At 41.3% G+C, this 19,068-nt stretch overlaps 1 protein-coding gene across 1 annotated transcript in view; it reads left to right on the top strand.

The window, feature by feature from the left end:
• LEMD3 (LEM domain containing 3) overlaps nt 1-19,068 on the top strand; it is a 68,337-nt gene that overhangs the window by 9,869 nt on the left and 39,400 nt on the right. The window contains exon 2 of the mRNA XM_089674152.1: nt 9,361-9,389. Coding sequence (XP_089530278.1) covers nt 9,361-9,389 — 29 coding nt within the window. The remainder of the gene's footprint in view (nt 1-9,360; nt 9,390-19,068) is intronic.

Here is a 19,068-nt window from a genome sequence, read left to right as displayed (position 1 = left end):
AAAACGTGGCTTGCAGAGGTGTGAATGTAGCCTAAATTGTTTGTCTCCTCTCCAACTGCCACTTTTTGTTTGGAAGCTTGGTTTGTTAACCAGTTTCCGACTGCGCTATAGCCAAAAGACAGCTGCAGCGTGGTCGGCTAGTTCTGGGAGGGCAGCCATGGACATCCTCCCAGAACTACACCCCTGCATGCCCCATTGGGGCTCACACTGCATGCAATCTGTGATCGCTGTGTCCTTTGGACACAGCTGATCACATGACAAAGGAATGGGCCAATCACAGTTGTTTTTACCATGTGACCAGCTGTGATTGATCATAGGGTAATTAGGAAATGCTGGTTATCTGCAGTCCTCTTCTCATGCTGATGGTGCGTGAGGAGAGGAGAGCCGGTAAGTGGCATTTCGCAGGGGGACATCTACACTGATCATCAGTGCCCTGATGATCAGTGTAGCCCCAATAGTGCCCGTGTGTGCTGGCAATCAGTTGAATCCGTGACTCTTCATCAGTGCAGCCTATCAGTGAAGGAGGAAAAATCATATATTTACAAAACTTTCCCCCAATTTTTTTTTCCTTTAGCCAAAAATAAATATTCCAGTGCTGATTAACCACTTACCTACTGGGCACTTATATCCCCCTTCCTGCCCAGGCCAATTTTCAGCTTTCAGCGCTGTCGCACTCTGATAATTGCGCGGTCATATCACACTGTAACCATATGACATTTATATCACTTTTTTCACACGTAGAGCTTTCTTTTGGTGGTGTTTAATCACCACTGGGTGTTTTTATTTTTTGCGCTATAAACAAAAGGGCAAAAAATGTGGAGAAAAAATTTTTGTTTCTACTATAAAATGTTGCAAACAGGTAATTGTTCTCCTTTAATGATGTACACTGCTTGGCACTGGTGGGTGGCACTGCTGGGCACTGATCATCAGGGCCGATCTGTTTTCTGACAATTGCCTGTTATCAGCAGTACTTTCCTCACACTATGACAGCGTGAGGAAAGTGCAGCCGATAACCGGCAACCGCATTTACCCGGTGATCTGCTGTCGTTAGACACAGCTGATCACGTGGTAAAATGCTGCTGTGATTGTTTATTTACCACATCAAATGATCAGCTGTGTCCGTAGGACACAGCGTTCACTGAGATCGCCGGGTGTGCACCACTGGGGGCATGCAGGAGGGCATGTCTGGGAGGACGTCATTTGACGCCCTCCCAGAATTGGACAACCGCACTGTAGCTGTCATTCGGCTATAGCGCGGTTTCTAAGTGGTTAAATACCACCAAAAGAAAGCTCGATTTGTCTGAAAAAATGATAAAAATTTTGTTTGGGTACAGTGTTGCATGACCGTGAAATTGTCATTCAAAGTATGAGAGCACTGAAAGCTGAAAATTGGTCTGGGCCGGAAGGGGGTAAAAGTTCCCAGTAGGCAAGTGGTTAAAGGAAGTTGAAAAATAAGACTTTCCGGCCAGATCAACAGATGAAAATAAAGGGAGAAAAAAAACTAAAACTGCTGCAGTCACCACATTTAAAGCCTAACTCCATGTTTTAGTGTTCTTTAAATAGTTTGGACTAAGTTGGTCTAAACCAGGGGTGGGCAACTGTGGCCCTCCAGCTGTTGGTGAACTAAAAGTCCCATCATGTCTCTGTCTTTGGGAGTCATGCTTGTAACTCAGTTTTGCAATGCCTCATGGGACTTGTAGTTCTACAACAGCTGGAGGGCCACAGTTGCCCACCCCTGGTCTAAACCATTTCACTGACTTCTGCAGCAGCTGTAAGCGCTCTATGAACTCTGTGTAGCCTCATTACGTAAATTATACAGGGCTGTGTTTGGCATTAGGACAGGAACTGGGGCTGGCTTGCTTGCTTGCCACCATAGGTTTCGGAGCTATCTTTCTAAAGATACACACAGCATGTGGAGATTTCTGTAGTGCCAGCCGGGAGCGTTCTGGTAATGTGAACATAAAGGTGATTCCAGGTGATCCTGTAATCAAACCGAGCCGCTTCAAAAAATGAATCGGGGAAGTAAGCAATTCACAAGTAAATTAGACGTTCAAACAGGAGAAATGCTAAGGTTTGCAGCTTCTTTAACCACTTGCCCTCCTGAGGATTTACCCCCCTTAATGACCAGGCCTCTTTTTGCTACTCGGCACTGCACTAATTCAACTGATAATTGCGCGGTCATGCAATGCTGTACCCAAACAAAATTTACGTCCTTTTTTTCACACAAATAGAGCTTTCTTTTGGTGGTATTTGATCACCTGTGTGCTTTTTATTTTTCACGCTATAAACCAAACATTTTGAAGAAACGATTTTTTACTTTCAGCTATAAAAAATATATAGTAAACTCAAAGTTAGTTAAAAATTTAGGCCAAAATGTATTCTGCTACATGTTTTTGGTAAATAAAATCCCAATAAGTGTATATTGATTGCTTTGTGTGAAAGTTATAGCGTCTATAAACTATGGTATAGATACTGCAATTTACGCCATTTTTTTGCTATACAGCGCTGCGCTAGTTTAATGAACAATTGCGCTCATGCAATACGGTACATAAATGACATTTACCTCCTTTTTTCCCACAAATTGAGCTTTCTTTCGGTGGTATTTGATCGCCTGTGCGTTTTTTATTTTTTGCGCTATAAAGAAAAAAGCCCAACAATTTTGAGGAAAAAAAAAAAAACTTTTGGACTTTTTGCTATAAAACATGTCCAGTAAAAACAAATTTAAAAATCAAATTTAGTTATAAATTTCTGTGGCATGTCTTTGCTAAAACAAAAACCCAATACGTGTAAATTAATTGGTTTACGTGAAAGTTATAGCGTTTACAAACTATGGTATATATACCGCAATTTACGCCATTTTTTTGCTATACAGCACTGCGCTAGTTTAATGGACAATTGCGCGGTCATGCAATACGGTACATAAATTTATGTCCTTTTTTTCACACAAATAGAACTTTCTTTCGGTGGTATTTGATCGCCTGTGCGTTTTTTTGTTTTTTTTTTGTGCCCTATAAAAAAAAAAAAAAGGCTGACAATTTTGAGGAAAAAAAAAATATTTTGGACTTTTTGCTATAAAACATGTCCAGTAAAAAAAAAAAGTGAAAATCAAATTTTGGCCAAAATGCATTCTGCTACATGTCTTTGCTAAAAAAAAAAAAACCCCAATACGTGTAAATTAATTGATTTTCGTGAAAGTTATAGCGTTTACAAATGGCGGGAAAGATACTCGGATTTTAAATTTTTTTTTTTATACTAATAATGGCGGCGATCAGCGACTTATGGCAGGACTGCAAGACTGCGGCGGGCATTCTGACACTGGGGGGGAACTGACTTGGGGTCACTGACATCCCCAGTGACACCAATACAGTGATCAGTGCAAAAAAAAACACACTACTAAGGGCACTGGGGAGGAAGGGGTTAACTTTTCTATTCACTGAAAGGGTTAACTGTGTGAGGGGAGTGTTTTACTAGGGGGCAGGGGTGTGTACTGCACAGGGACACGCTGATCAGGAGAGAGAAACTCTTTTCTCCCGATCAGCGTGTCAGGAGCTGTCGGAACTGACAGAAAGCAGAGCTACTGCAGCCCTTTTCTCTGGCGACTGACACCCACGGCCGGGATGGGCGGTGCAGGTAGGGCGGCGGAGCGCATCACGCGCGCCCCCTACCTGTTTTGCAAACGCACGTTTTTAAAACGTGCTTTTGCCCAGCCGTGCTGCCCTGCCACCGTATTTCTACAGTGGCTGGGCGGCAAGTGGTTAAATTTTGGTTTAATAATGCTTTAAAGCAGGGCTTGACAAATACCATGTTGCAATGGTCTCTAGAAATTGCGTCCTAGCACCAAGGTTCACACACACATTGCCTCCCGTAGACTTCTGTGGGAAGTCGCGCCGCAATATCAATCCTACGTGAACCCTTATCTCTGCATGCCACTCTAACAGGTGAGTCTGGAACGCACTGCCACAAACTCAGAACAGAACCCTTTTCATAAGGGCACTCAAAACACAATGTGTGTGGATTGCATCTGTGTGAGCCATCTCAATAGGAACACAATATCTAGCCTGTTATGCGAATTGAGTTTCAAAACCAATTCAGAATCGCATGTGTGTTAACCAGGGAGGTTTCATTCACACCTGGGCATTTTGGAATCACAGCAGAATTGCTGTGATTACAAAACACATGTTCAGGTGCCATTATTTTCAATGGCGCCTAAAACATGGTGCAGTTTTGCCATGATTGTCACGAGGCAAATCGCATCACGTGAAGTCAAGGATGACAACCCACGCTACGCTAAAAAGAAATCTGGCTCCTAACTTTTAGCTCCCCAGTATAACCAGTCTTTTACCCAGCATGCCTGTGTTTTGCTAGTGTCCTAATAAGATGGACATCTTTTAATGAGCTTTGCTCCCCCCCTCCCCCATTTTTAATTATGATTCTTCTCTCATCTTCAAGATTCCTTGCTACATAACTGCTTGGCCAGGTCTCTGTATTGGCTATCTGTAACAGATTTTTCTCAACCTAGCTTTGGAGGCTGTAGTTAGACCCGACTGGACATGCCAATGCTAGCCTGGAAAGTGAACCCATTCATTGTGGCGCTTAACAGATCTGAGTATACTGGTTAACTTGGCCACAGAGCTCTTTCTGGGTTCAGAGCCGTGGCACAGCTCCAAGTGTGACCCTGTCTCTGAAGAATCGCTTAGTGAGTAAGGCTGGCAGACCTGAAGTACTGGGAGCTACCTCTAGTTGCATCATTGGGTGCCATTTTATCATTATATCTAAACTAGTGGTGCACCGAAATGAACGTTCTAGTGCCGAAGCTGAAAATTCAGGATGCACTTGGCGAAAACCAAAATGGACCGTTATTTTTCAAACGGAATTTTGTGGGAAAAAAATACACTTTAATAATTAAAAAAAAAAAAAAAAACCATATACCTGAATTTTTTTGTAAAATATGAAAGATGATGTTATGGCGAGTAAATAGATACCCAACATGTCATGCTTTAAAATTGCACATGCTCATGGAATGGCATGAAACTACGGATTTAAACATTTCTACAGGTTAGCAGTATAAAGTTAGAGTAGGCCTAGATTGTAAGCTCGAAAGAGCAGGGCCCTCAATCCCCTCATGTTTTGCATTGTATTGGTATTGTTCTGTCACATGTTCTGTCCCCCTCTGTAATGTACAGCGCTGAGTGAACTATTGGCGCTTTATAAATACTGTATAATAATAATAGGCATAGTGCTAGAACTATTGCTCTTGCTCTGATGTTCATGGCGATACCTCGAGTGTGGTTTGAACACAGTTTACATATGTGGGCATGGCCTACGTATGCGTTCACTACGTGTGAGCACAGGGGGATGGGGGGCACTTTTTTTTTTTTTTTTTTCCTTTTACTGTCCCCTTAAAAAAAGAAAAGAAAAAAAAAAAGACTCCATCTCCTCTACAATGTAAAGCATTGATCTAATGCTTTTTAAAAGAAAAGAAAAAAAGGCCTTGTTTACAAGGCCCCGGAACCAGAAGTGATGTCGCTCCGGTCCTCCAAGGGCATAGAGCTGAGTGGAGGCCATCTTTCCTTCACTTATCTCTGTTCGGTGGTTTTTCAGGTAAGGCTGAGAATCACTGAGTTGCGGCGGGGTTATTTTCGGCAGCTGTATCTGTGCTTATTTTCCTTTCGGCCTAAATGTTTTGGCCACCGAAATTTCGGTGCATCCCTAATCTAAAACAAAAATTGATAGTATTGCAGCTTACCTGATCTTAGATTTGATGCTGCATTATTATTTTTTTTAACCCGGTAATTCTGCCATTAACACACCATGTCCAAGGTGACCACGTACTGAACAGCGTTGTCACCCTAAGACAGGCAGTGTTAGGACTACATAACACTTTTAGAGCTACAGAACACCTACCTCTTTCCTTCACAAGATTTATGGCTAAATTTAAAAGCTGTTTTTTTGGCTGTATATTTAACAGAACAAAAGAGCACAAAAGGGCCCCTTTCACACAGGCCAGACCAGTCAGCGGATCTGCTTACCTATCTACCTGATGAGCAAGTGGTTGTCATGTCCGTGTCTGCTTCACTTATGCAGAGAGGACACGGACACAGCCCGCTGTCCTCTATGGACAGTTGGATGGAAATGGACCACCTGTCTGTTTCCATCCGATCTACCAGACAGATCGGGGTACATGACCGCTTACACCCGCCGCTCTATAGCAATGGAGCATCTGATCAGGTCTGCTTGAAAAACAGGTGGACCTGATCGGTCTGCTCGTGTCAAAGGAATCTAAGAGTAATTTGTTGTGAGTTTTACACTTTATAGATGAGGTACTGAGCACTGACATCTGCAGTGTTCAGTTTTCGCACATGCACTCTATGCTCTCTCCTGCCAGTCAGTGGTGGAGGAAGCACTATCCTGCTTGCTGGCAACTTCATGGAACTCCATTCTGTTACTGCCTGCCTTACAGTGACAGGGTCACCTCTGGCCATTTGACACTCATCAGTACTAGCTGCCTCAGATTTGCGATATCCAGTCATTACCTTGCACTTTTGGGCCTAGTCAGTTTTTGTGGCCACATCTCTGCACAGTGACACACGCGGGGCAGTCCCACTTGTACGGGTGTCCCCAGCCCATACTCCCCTAGTGGTTCTGAAAACATACTCAGTATCTTCTGGAAAAACCAGTGCATGTAGTATGGAACCCAGTGCCCCCATTGTCATTGGGTTGTCTTCATTGGGGTTTTCTCAGCTGGGTTGGGTGGTGCTCTTTTCAGAGTCCTTGGACTGCCACATCCTCTTAGGACTTTGACCATGTGCTCAACAACTTCATACATTGACTAGATAGGATTTCAACATGCTCCAGCCCCCACCCCTGCAGGGTGTTTCTGACCCTCCAGGGGCCTTAGAACAGACCATACCATTGGTCCTTGTGACCATTTCTGACTCAGATTCAGGGTCTCAGCAGTTCATTTCAGAAGAGACTGTTTTAGAGACGTCAACTGCCGTTACTCCAGATTTAAAGGGAGTTGTCAGATGTGACATTCTTGGGTCTTTTTTTGGCCCCTGTAGCTTCAAAGAGCTCCCCTTTTGCATCTGCTATCCATCTGAATCTAAACACAGAAGAAATTGTGCAAGAAGTGGTAATGCAGCAACCTATATTCCAGACACAAAGGAATTGCAAAAACAATTCATATAAAACAATATCCAAAACCAATATCTCTGTAGTGACCAATACAAAAATGTGTGTGAAAGAGTAACGTTAACTCGTATTGAGCCATTATGAACAATGTGCATCACTTAAATGGTGAAATAGCAGTCCCATATCATAGAATTTGCTTGTGCATAACACAGAAGTACACTTCAAAGGGAGGGGGGATAAATAAATATATCTCCAAATGTGACATCTTGGAAATGATGATAGTCCACGTGCAAGGCTGCCCATACATTATAATTTTCTTGTACAATTTTCCTTTCGATTTTACCAAAACCATATGAGGTCAAACCTAAACACTTTTAATTTGTATGCAATCAGGTACCCTTGCACTACATAGTTGAAAGTACATCTAAAGGAAATTGAACAAGAAAATTGCATAATGTATAGCCAGCTTAAGAATCCCAAACCACCTCACGGACAAGTGTACCAGTTTCCTTACCAAATGGTGATGATCTCCAAATAAGAACTCTACAGCGCAGAAATCATCCAGTTGGAGGGTGGGGGCGGCACCACTCAGGATACCACTGACTCTACGTTCCTTCAGTAGTTATCCAAAGCCAACACCTCCAAGTAATAACTGATATCTTCACGGGATTCCCCTGATGTCTGTTGCACCAGATGGAACTCGTGTAGGGCGAGATCTGTGGCATAAGTTGATGCCTGCATACTACTCTGTGGTCCTTTGTTCTTTCTCTTACCCATTATTACTTTGAGGTGCTGGCTTTGGATGACTAGTGAAGGACTGTGGAGTCAGTGCTATCCTGAACGGTTCCCCCCCCCCCCCCGTCAAATTGGATGATCATTTGGAAATCATTAAAATTTGGTAAAGGGAACTGGCACACTTGTCTGTGAGGTGATTTTGAATTATTATGCACAGACTTTCAACATTTTCAAGATTTCACATTTGTACTAGTGCACAGAAATAAATTCTGGGCTCAATCCGAAAATTCAGGATGCATGTGGCCGAAAACCGAAGTGGATAGTTTTTAAAGAAAATATATTTTGATATAATTGTGTTATTTGACTATAATATCATAAATTTAAATGAATATGAATTTTTAAACAATCCAGTAACGTGAAAGAACTTTTATTGAAAGTAACACAAAAATTAGACAGAAAATTAAATATATATGTAAAATTAAAAAACTTAAACAGGGGTTTTTGCAAGTCAAGGGGACATGATTTTGCACTGAAGTCAGTTAATATCGATAACTGCACATGCACTCTCCCAAGGAAGACAAAAACACTCTAGCAATACACACCAAACTGAGCATGTGTAGCTTGCCCCCAAGGCTATGTTCTATCAGCAGATGGATTGGGTTGGGGATGGTAGAAGGGGAGGATCAGAGAAGATGGGATCAAACATCCTTTTTACACAATGCAGGGGATTAACCTTTTAGGTTCCACAGTGAGTATAACAAACATGTTTTACTGCATATACAGACTGATTTTTACCTTTGTGGGTTTAGTAACACTTTAAGTTGTTGGATGATAACTGTAGATGAGGGATAACAATTGGTTAGTTGTAGGCTGTTTGGTAAGTTGAGCTGGGAATCTTTCTTTTTTGTTGTTTGACATGCTTTGCCCTTCCATGTGCTCCTTGCTACAAAGGCCAGTTATAGATTGGGGCAGTTTCCATTTGTTGGTACGGATAACAATTATATGCATATACTTTAATGTAATGTATTGCATAGGGTACAGGCCACAACGGAGTCCCCCTATACCTCATAGGCTTACAAATATTGCACTAGGTTGATCACCTTTTTCCCTAATATCCACTATTCTGTTTATAGTGTAATTTCTGTTTTAAAGCCAAAAATCTAACTTGGTTAACCTCTTGACATGATTGTAGTCACACAGTCTGCATGTAAAAGGCCATGAACAAAGGAGCTCAGTACTTTGCATATATGGCCATATTTATCCCCTTTTCAACCTGAAATTGCTGATTATATAGACCCGGCTTCAAATTCTAGACAAATGCAGGTAATGGGTGATAGTGCCGTTTTGTCTGTTCCTGACATGCGAACATGTTTATACCTGTTACTACTCCCCACCAGGTTTTGTTATGCAGTTGGTAACAATTTGTTTAAATTTGTGCGTGTACTAAAACTATTTTTTACCTATACCTTTTTTTGTGTTTTTGTTTTTTTCTAGTACAAAGTCCTGATGGCTTTCCCGGTTATGTAAGTATTAAAAATGTTGCAAGCTTTCTCTGTGTCTTTTTGTATAAACTGCATTTTTTTCCATATGGAAGGATTGTCAGATTGACTGTCTTGGAGTTTTTGTTGAAATTTGCAGTTTTAGAAATCTAGAGAAAATGAGAAAAATACGATTTTATGCATGCCTTTTTAATTGGTGGATTAAGGACATGTCTTTGGACCCTTTTGGTAAGTGTCCTTACTAGACATTGATACTTTCATATTCGGCAGCATGTGGGGTTTAGCCCTGAAATCAGAAAGTGTTAAAGTTGAACCCCACGCTTCTGTCCTCTATAGAAATTGCTTGCCTTAATTTCTCTTCATAGTTTGAGCTTCTCAAAGTGTTACATAGTCAGTTGAAAAAAGACAAAAGTTCATCCAGTTCAACCATAGAAAAAAAAAAAGTTATAATCCTATACATGCAGTTGATCCAGAGGAAGGCAAAAAAAAAAACCCAGAAAGCTTGATCCAATTTGTACCCACTGGGGAAAAAATTCCTTCCTGATCCCCCGAGAGGCAATCAGATATTCCCTGGATCAACTTTACCTATAAATGTTAGTATCCCGTTATATTCTGTGTATCTAAGAATCCAGGCCTTTTTTTTTTTTTTTTTTTTTTTTTTTTTTTTTGAAGCAATCTATTGACCTGGCCAGAACCAACTCTTGAGGGAGTCTATTCCACATTTTCACAGCTCTTATTGTGAAGAAACCTTTCTGTTGGAGCTTAAATTTCTTTTCCTCCAGACGTAAAGAGTGCCCCCTTGTCCTCTGTGTTGACCTCACGGTGACTAATTCTACACAGAGTTCACTATATGAACCACTGGTGTATTCATACGTGGTGATCATATCCCCCCTTAATCTCCTCTTAAGAGAGAAATGTAGTTCCTGTAATCTTTCCTCATAGCTGATCTCCTCCATGCCTCTTATCAGTTTAGTTGCCCTTCTCTGTACTTTCTCAACTTCCCCAATGTTGTTTTTGTGAATTGGTGCCCAAAACTGAACTGCATATTCCAGATGAGGTGTTACTAATGATTTGTACCGGGGTAATATGATATCTCTCTCTCTGGAGTCTATACCTCTTTTAATACAAGAGAGGATTTTGCTCGCTTTAGAAACCACAGCTTGGCATTGCATGCCATTATTAAGCTTGTGATCTACCAGAACTCCCAGATCCTTCTCCACCATTGATTCCCCCAGTTGTACCCCCCTAGTATGTATGATGCGTATTCTTAGCCCCCAAGTGCATAACCTTACATTTATCAACATTAAACCTCATTTGCCACATAGTTGCCCAATTAAACAGTGCATTGAGGTCGGCTTGTAAATTGAAGACATCCTGTAAGGACGTTATTCCACTGAACAGATTGGTATCATCTGCAAAGACTGAAATGGGATTTTTAATCTCGGACCCTATATTGTTTATAAATATATTAAAAAGTAAGGGTCCCAACACTGAACCTTGGGGTACACCACTGACAACCCTAGACCATTCAGAGTATGAATCATTAACCACTACTCTCTGAATACGATCTTTTAGCCAGTTTTCTAGTCATTTACATATGGATTTTTCTAAGCCTGCAGACTTTACCTTACACAGCCATGTGTGGGGAATTGTGTCAAACGCTTTTGCAAAATCCAAGTATACCACATCTACCACCACTCCTCTGTCCAAATATACCACATCCACCGCCACCCCTCTGTCCAAGGTTTTGCTCACCCCCTCATAAAAAGAAATCCGATTTGTTTGACCACTTCTGTGGTCTTTTCTTAAACTCTCCAGTATCTTCCCAACTATAGAAGTTATACTAACAGGTCTGTAATTACTTGGTAAAGATTTTGACCCCTTTTTAAATATTGGCACCACATTGGCCTTACGCCAATCCAGTGGTACTATGCCAGTCATTATAGAGTCCCTAAAAATTAGAAACAATGGCTTTGAAATGACTGAACTCAATTCTTTAACCGCCTCCCACCCGCCATATAGTAAAATGATGGACGCAAGGCTGTTCTCCCATTCTAACCGTGCATGCGCGGCTCCGGGAGCATGCGGCGATCGGCGGTGAGCTGTGTCCCTCGGACACAGCGGATCACTGATCATTGGAAAGAGCCGAAGATGTCGGCTCAGTCATGTGATCAGCTGTGTCCAATCACAGCTGATCACGTAAACAGGGAAATGCCGGTTATCGGCATCTCTCCTCACGAGCTGTCACGCTGACAGCTCGAGAGGAGAGCCGGTAATCTGCATTCCTCGGAGGGGACATGTACACAGATCATCAGAGCACTGATTATCAGTGTAGCCCCAGCAGTGCCACCTGTCAGTGTCCATCAGTGCCAGCTGTCAGTGCTCATCCATGCCACCTGCCAGTGCCACATCAATGCCCATCTGAGCTGCCTTTTGGTGTCACCCATCAGTGCCAGCTATCAATGCCAGTCAGTGCCGCCTATCAGTGCCATATAAGTGCTGCCTTTCAGTGCTCATCAGTGATGCCTGTCAATGCCCATCAGTGCAACCTACCAGTGCCTCCTCATCAGTGCCACCTATCAGTGCCCATCACTACAGCCTCATTAGCGCACGTCAGTGAAGGAGAAAAATCACTTGTTTCCAAAATTTTATAACAAACTAAGAAAACTTTTTTTTTCCCCAAAAGTTTCAATGGTTTTTGGTTTAAGAAAAAAATAAAAAACCCAGAGGTGATTAAATACCACCAAAATAAAGCTGTCACAAAAAAATTTCATATGGGTACAGTGTTGCATGACTGCGCAATTGTCATTCAAAGTGCAACAGCGCTGAAAGCTGGAAATTTGGCCTGGGCAGGAAGGGGCATATAAGTGCCCTGTAGGCTAATGGTTAAGGACCCGTGGGTGTATGCCATCCAGTCCAGGTGCTTTATTCACCTTTATTCTGTCTAAATATTTTTGGATCATATCAAATTGTGATCCAATGTGGATCATCTGGAGCTGTGTCAATACCATGCCCATTATGGACAAGAGCTCCCCCATGCTCCTTTGTATACACAGAGCTGAAGAAGGTATTTAATAGATTTGCCTTCTCTTTGCCTCTAGTCACCCAGTCTAGATTATTTTGTAAAGGGCCTACATGCTCGGACCGAACCTTTTTACTATTAGTATATTTAAAGAATTTTTTGGGGTTGATCGTATCTTTTGCAATCTGTCCGTTTTTTAAATTTTTGTGTCCTTTTTATTTCCTTTTTGCACATTCTGTTATATTCTTTGTAATGTTTAAATGATAGTGTTCCTTCATTTTTATATTGAATAAAAGCTCTTTTTTCTTATCTATATCCTTGTTAACTTTGGCCATAAGCCACATAGGTTTGATTTTTAGCCTTTTAAACTTGTTGCCCATGGGAATATATTTTGCAGTGTGTTCACATAGTCTTTTTGAAGAATTCCTATTTCTGTGTTGTTCATCAATGCCAATATTCCCTCCCAGTCTAAGTCTTGGAGTGTGCATTAGAAGCTTCAGCAAGTCAGATGGAGCCCTATTTCCTGGCTGGGGGAGCTCCAGCATCAGCTAGCCCTTTCATCCACTACTTTACTCTCCCTGGACACCTTTCATTAATTTATATTCAGTATTTTTTTTCAATCATAACGGCTCAGCATCATATGTGGACATTACTTAGGGTGGTTTGCATGCAAATTCGGCCTAGTCATGCCCATTCCAGCCTGAAATTCACTAAGTGCTGGCCCCTCCCTTCAGACATGATTTGCATGCATTGCATAGGAAAGCAGAAAGCCAGGAATGACCTTGCTGGGTTTAAAATAAGATATATAAAAAGGACAGGTTTAATTTAAATATCTAAATATGTACTGAAACATGAGACGTAGTGGCGCCACTCAGAAGCTAAATGTCAAAGGAATCACCTCACAGGTCGATATAGGGCCGAACGATGCCCCAGTGTCAGTCCAGTCACTTGCATGGAGGGAGAAGAAAAGACACCACTCTCACCTCCCGTACAGTCCCATGAATAGCCACAGCCATCATGCTGGTCGCGCCCTCTGATGCGTTTCACCCCGCCCACCGGGGCTTGATCAGAGGAGTGATTATGAAGGTAGAAGAGATGAACTAGGGAGGGTAAAATAAAAGCAGATTAAGCTTCAGCTTTTAAACAATATGTAAACTCAACCTTTTATATTCTGGATTTGTTCTTGCTGTATCATGTGCTTGTATGAAAAAGTATCTTGTTCTTTGTATTGGTTATTTTGTGTGAAATTCCTGGTGTTCCCGCCAGTCACTCTGCTATCCTATTAAAAATGGACCACACTAGGCATGAGAGCACAGCATGGTCAGTTTTCTGGCTGTGCTGGGAGCTAACCCAATGATTAGGCTTGTCTTGACAAAACACTTCCCCCATGCCCCCCACCAGCATTCACTGGGAAGATTAGTGTCCTGCTGTTTCTCCTTCCTGAGCTCTTTGTGCAGCTGAGAAATTGGGGAACAGTGCCTTGAAAAAGTATTCATACCCGTTGAAATTTTGTCATGTTACAACCAAAAACTTAAATGTATTTTTATTGGGATTTTATGTGGTAGACCAACACAAGTGGCACATGATTGTGAAGTGGAAGCAAAATGATAAATTATTTTCAATATATTTTACAAATATCTGAAAAGTGTGGCATGCATTTGTATTCAGCCCCCCTGAGTCAATACTTTGTAGAACCACCTTTTGCTGCAATTACAGCTGTAAGTCTTTTTGGGGATGTATCTACCAGCTTTGCACATCTACAGAGTTACCTTTTTGCCCATTCTTTGCAAAATAGCTCAAGTTCTGTCAGATTGGATGGAGAGCATCTGTGAACAGCAATTTTCAGGTATTGCCACAGATTCTCAATTGGATTTAGGTCTGGACTTTGGGCCATTCTAGCACGTGAATATGCTTTGATCTAAACCATTCCATTGTAGCTCTGGCTGTATGTTTAGGGTCGTTGTCCTGCTGGAAGGTGAACCTCCACTCCAGTCTCAAGTCTTTTGCGGACTCTAACAGGTTTTCTTCTAAGATTGCCCTGTATTTGGCTCCATCAACTTCCCATCAACTGACCAGCTTCCCTGTCCCTGCTGAAGGAAAACATTCCCACAACACGATGCTGCCACCACCATGTTTCATGGTGGGGATGGTGTGCTCAGGGTGATGTTTGTTTTCCACCACACACAGCGTTTTGCTTTTAGGCCAAAAAGTTCAATTTTGGTCTTCTCTGACCAAAGACCTTCTTCCACATATTTGTTGTGTCCCCCACATGGCTTCTTGCAAACTGTGAACGGGGCTTCTGATGGCTTTCTTTCAACAATGGCTTTCTGTTTGCCACTTTTCCATAAAGGCCAGATTTGTGGATTTGCTTAAATAGGATAATAAAGCGAGCGCTAATGCTAAAACCAATAAGAAAAGTAAGCAGCTGAACACACTAAAAGGTAAACCACATGCCTTCAAATGGATCAATAAAATAAAGCTGCAGCGTTAAAAATCTACGGAAATGACCAATCTTAGTCTCATAAACGCATGTATGTGATAAATGCGTTTTGCTTATAACCTGTAATAAAACAGTAATTGTAATCTAAAAATAAAGGTGTAGGTGTCTATAGGAAATGCATAATCGTGACGTGTAGTGGTTATATAATGTCCAAAAATTCTTTAAATCTGGTGTGATCTCCAAGTAGCTTCCGTAAAGTCCCAGAATACTTTTTCTCCTTAGGTGGGTGTGCTAATCAACATACAGAATGCGCACTCACCAGATGCGCTAATAAAAAGCGCGTTGTATCATATACTTCTGGTCATTCACGGGTCCCTTGGGTAATCCAGGATGTAGCCTGGGGGTAGATGGTCTCCCTTTTAGGTGCTAGGATGTGATGGGCAGTATTGATCAACCTCTTCAGGATGCTGGGACATTCACTGGAGATGGTGCTAGGGGATTTAAGGTGCTCAATGCAGAGCACAAATTAGGGATAATCCCATAGTGTTGTATTTAGATGTTGCATTATTAATGGTAATACCCCTTTTGAGAATGAACGCTGAGTTCGAAAGGCGTTGAGGAGCCCTTGCAAGCCATTGACGTCAAGCCGTCGGATCACGGGGATCCGACGGCCACTTCATTTTACCAGCTGGTCAGTTATCTATGCGCGTATCTCATGCGATTATTATTGTGGCATTTCCATTTATTACTGCAGTTTTGTACGTTCTTTTAACCCATTTTAACATTACCATTAATAAAGCAACATCTAAATACTACACTATGCGATTATCCCTCATTTTTGCTCTGCATTGAGCACCTTAAATCCCCTAGCACCATCTCCAGTGAATGTCCCAGCATACTGAAGAGGTTGAACTATCAATACTGGCCATCACATCCCAGCACCTAAAGGGAGACCATCTACCCCCAGGCTACATCCCGGATTACCCCTGAGGGACCCGTGAATGACCAGAAGTATATGATACAACGTGCTTTTTATTAGCGCATCTGGTGAGTGCGCATTCTGTATGTTGATTAGCACACCCACCTAAAGAGAAAAAGTATTCTGGGACTTTATTGAAGTCACTTGGAGATCACACCAGATATAAAGAATTTTTGGACATTATATAACCACTACGCATGTCACGATTATGCATTTCTTATAGACACCTACACCTTTATTTTTAGATTACAATTACTGTTTTATTACAGATTTGTGGAGTGCAAGACTAATAGTTGTCCTGTGGACAGATTCTTACATCTGAGCTGTGGAGATCTGCAGCTGCTCCAGAGTTCCATGGGCCTCTTGGCTGCTTTTATTAATGCTCTCCTTGCCATAATCTTTCCATTTTCAAATGATGGATTGAGCAGTGCTCCGTGAGATGTTCAAAGCTTGGGATATTTTTTCACAACCTAACCCTGCTTTAAACTTAATCCATAACTTTATCCCTGACCTGTCTGGTGTGTTCCTTGGCCTTCATGATGATCTCTAATATTGTCTAACAAACCTGAGGGCTTCACAGAACAGTTGTATTTATACTGAGAATAAATTACACACAGGTGGACTCTATTTACTAATTAGGTGACTTCTGAAGGCAATTGGTTCCTCTAGATTTTAGTTAGCCGTATCAGAGTAAAGGGGGCTGAATTCAAATGCACGCCACACTTTTCAGATTTTTTTTTTTTTTTTTTTTTTTAACATTTTTGAAAATCATTTATCATTTTCCTTCCAATCCCAATATAATAGATTTACGTTTTTGGCTGTACCATGAAACACAATTTGGAAAATTTCAAGGGGTATAAACACTTTCAAGGCACTGTTTGTGATCACTTTTATACAGAAATTGCGCTTTTGTTTTTATATAATCTCAATATGAAAAAAAGCACCTATACAGGTGCCTGAAAAAACCCCGCCGCCCGGTAGTTCTTAGCCTTACCTGCCAAACCATTGAACGATCCCGGTGCTGGGCATAGAGATTAGTGAAGGAAAGATGGCCTCCACTCATCTCTATGCGCTTGGAGGACTGGAGTGATGTCACTTCCGGTTCCGGTTATTTTTTTCTTTTATCACTAGATCAATGCTTTTTTTGATCTAATGCTTTACATTGTAGAGGAGATATGTGGGATCTTTTTGACCCCATATCTCTCCATAAAGCGGATCTGTCCCTAATTATGTATCGCAAGGGATGCATGCATTCCTTGTGATGAGAATAAAGGTGATTCAAACTTTTTTTTTAATTTAAAGACAGTGCAAAAATAACCCCCCCCCCCCAAAAAAAAACAACAACTTTAAAGTGCCCCTGTCCCCCCGTGCTTACATGTAGTGGTGAACGCATCCGTAGGCCATGCCAACATATGTAAACGGTGTTCAAACCACACATGTGAGGTATCGCCACGAACGTCAGAGTAAGGGCAATAATTCTTGCACTAGACCTCCTCTAACTTTACATTACTAACCTGTAGACATTTTTAAAGCATCGTCAATGGAGACTTTTAAGTACTTCAGTTTCATGCCATTCCCAGAGCATGCACAATTTTAAAGTGTGACATGTGTATCTATTTACTCCCTGTAACATTCTTTCATATTTTACCAAAATATTGGGGTATATATTTGTTTTTTTTTGTTTTTTTGTTTTTTGGGGCGGGGGGGGGGGCGTTTTTTAGCATTTGCTGTAGGCATCGTTTGTGCAAAATTCAAAATGAGTTATGGATTTGTTAAAATGTAATATACTGTAATTATAACAACTTTTTATTCCAGTTATGTTTTTAAAATATTGCTGATATGTTCTTGATCTCACATTGGTGTGTCATAGTTCTTCACCGTAGAAACCAGTCACCCTAATTCATGCTGACAAAACATTGTGGGTGATTGTATGGCCCCGTCCCATTAACTGAGCATACACACTAAAAATAGAATACCCTATGTACATCTTGCGTTGATGAATGTCAGTGAAAATATCAGATAATCCTGTCTAATTTTATAGATGATTACGTGTTGACAAGATGATAAATTACTCTTTAGGATGACATGGCTTAGTGTAGCTATGGTCAAAATTTGAAATTTATATTCTCTCATCCCTGCTACAGCCCCCACAGATATTTAAGCTTGTATGGTTGGCAATACCTGTAAATAGCAAGGCACATTATTATATGGTCACTGTACTCAGACCAATAGCTGAGCAAAATTACAAATGTCTGGCAAGTATGTGATGTAGATTTTACGTGTGCACGTAACAGGGTAGAGATTTGCTAGTTTACGTTTAGCGCATATTTTGGGTAGTCTACAAAATCTCTCAGCTTACCCAGTTAGTGGCAATTAACCTATCATACAGATACAGTTCGGAATATGAGCAGTATCTAAATCAAACTTTAAGACTCCTACTTTTTTTTTCTTCCAGGGCATACTAGCATGTTAATTGAGGGCTCGTTCACACCATGGTGCAGAGACGTCAGGTTTCTGCACACATTCTGCAAGGGCACAACAAAATCAGATATTCTCCATGTGCCCTGTTCACACCACAACACTAGTATCACATGCTAGAAATCTGTAATGTGTATAAAACTCATTGAAGCACGCATGTAAACTGATGTCTGCAAGTGAAATCTGCAGGTCAGTTTTTCTGCACATATGGTGTGAACGAGGTTTGAATGCTGAATTAATGTTGCGGCAGTTATGTTGTCCAAGATCTCAGAGGCGATTATACTTCATACCTGTAAGCAACTTTTAGAATCTTCCAAAATCTGTGTTCCCTAATGTTACACTATGGATGTCAGGCTGTTCTGATTAGGCAAAGCTTGAGCACTTTCATTGCGATGAGGCTTGCCTGCTTTCTCTTTCCTCCCTCACTTTCCTGTTGGTTAGTGAGGCAACTCATCATTGTCAAGATCCAGTCAGAATGTGGAGGGATTGGATTTGCTGGCAAGCTCTGTCACTATATGGAAGGATCAGAGTTTTGCCTGATGAGAACAGCCTGGCATTTGGGAGAACCAGAGGATGCTGAAAGTATCTGCAGGTATGTATCTTTGGGTGCCTGCTCTGCATATGTCAACGGGTTTCAGTAGCCTTAAAGGGAAGAGCCTTTTTAAATCTGTCTAAAAAGAGCAGTAGAGGAATAGAAATTAGTACTGCTACATATATGAGTCCTTTTTGTGTTGTCAACAGCATTTTTTGTGCACCTATTGTTTTTATCTTATTTTATGAAACA

Source organism: Staurois parvus, unplaced genomic scaffold (genome assembly GCF_062004578.1).
Source record: "Staurois parvus isolate SC_StPar_1 unplaced genomic scaffold, SC_StPar_1.0 ptg000147l, whole genome shotgun sequence".
Taxonomy (NCBI): Eukaryota; Metazoa; Chordata; class Amphibia; order Anura; family Ranidae; genus Staurois; species Staurois parvus.
This window is presented reverse-complemented; position numbering and strand designations above follow the sequence as displayed.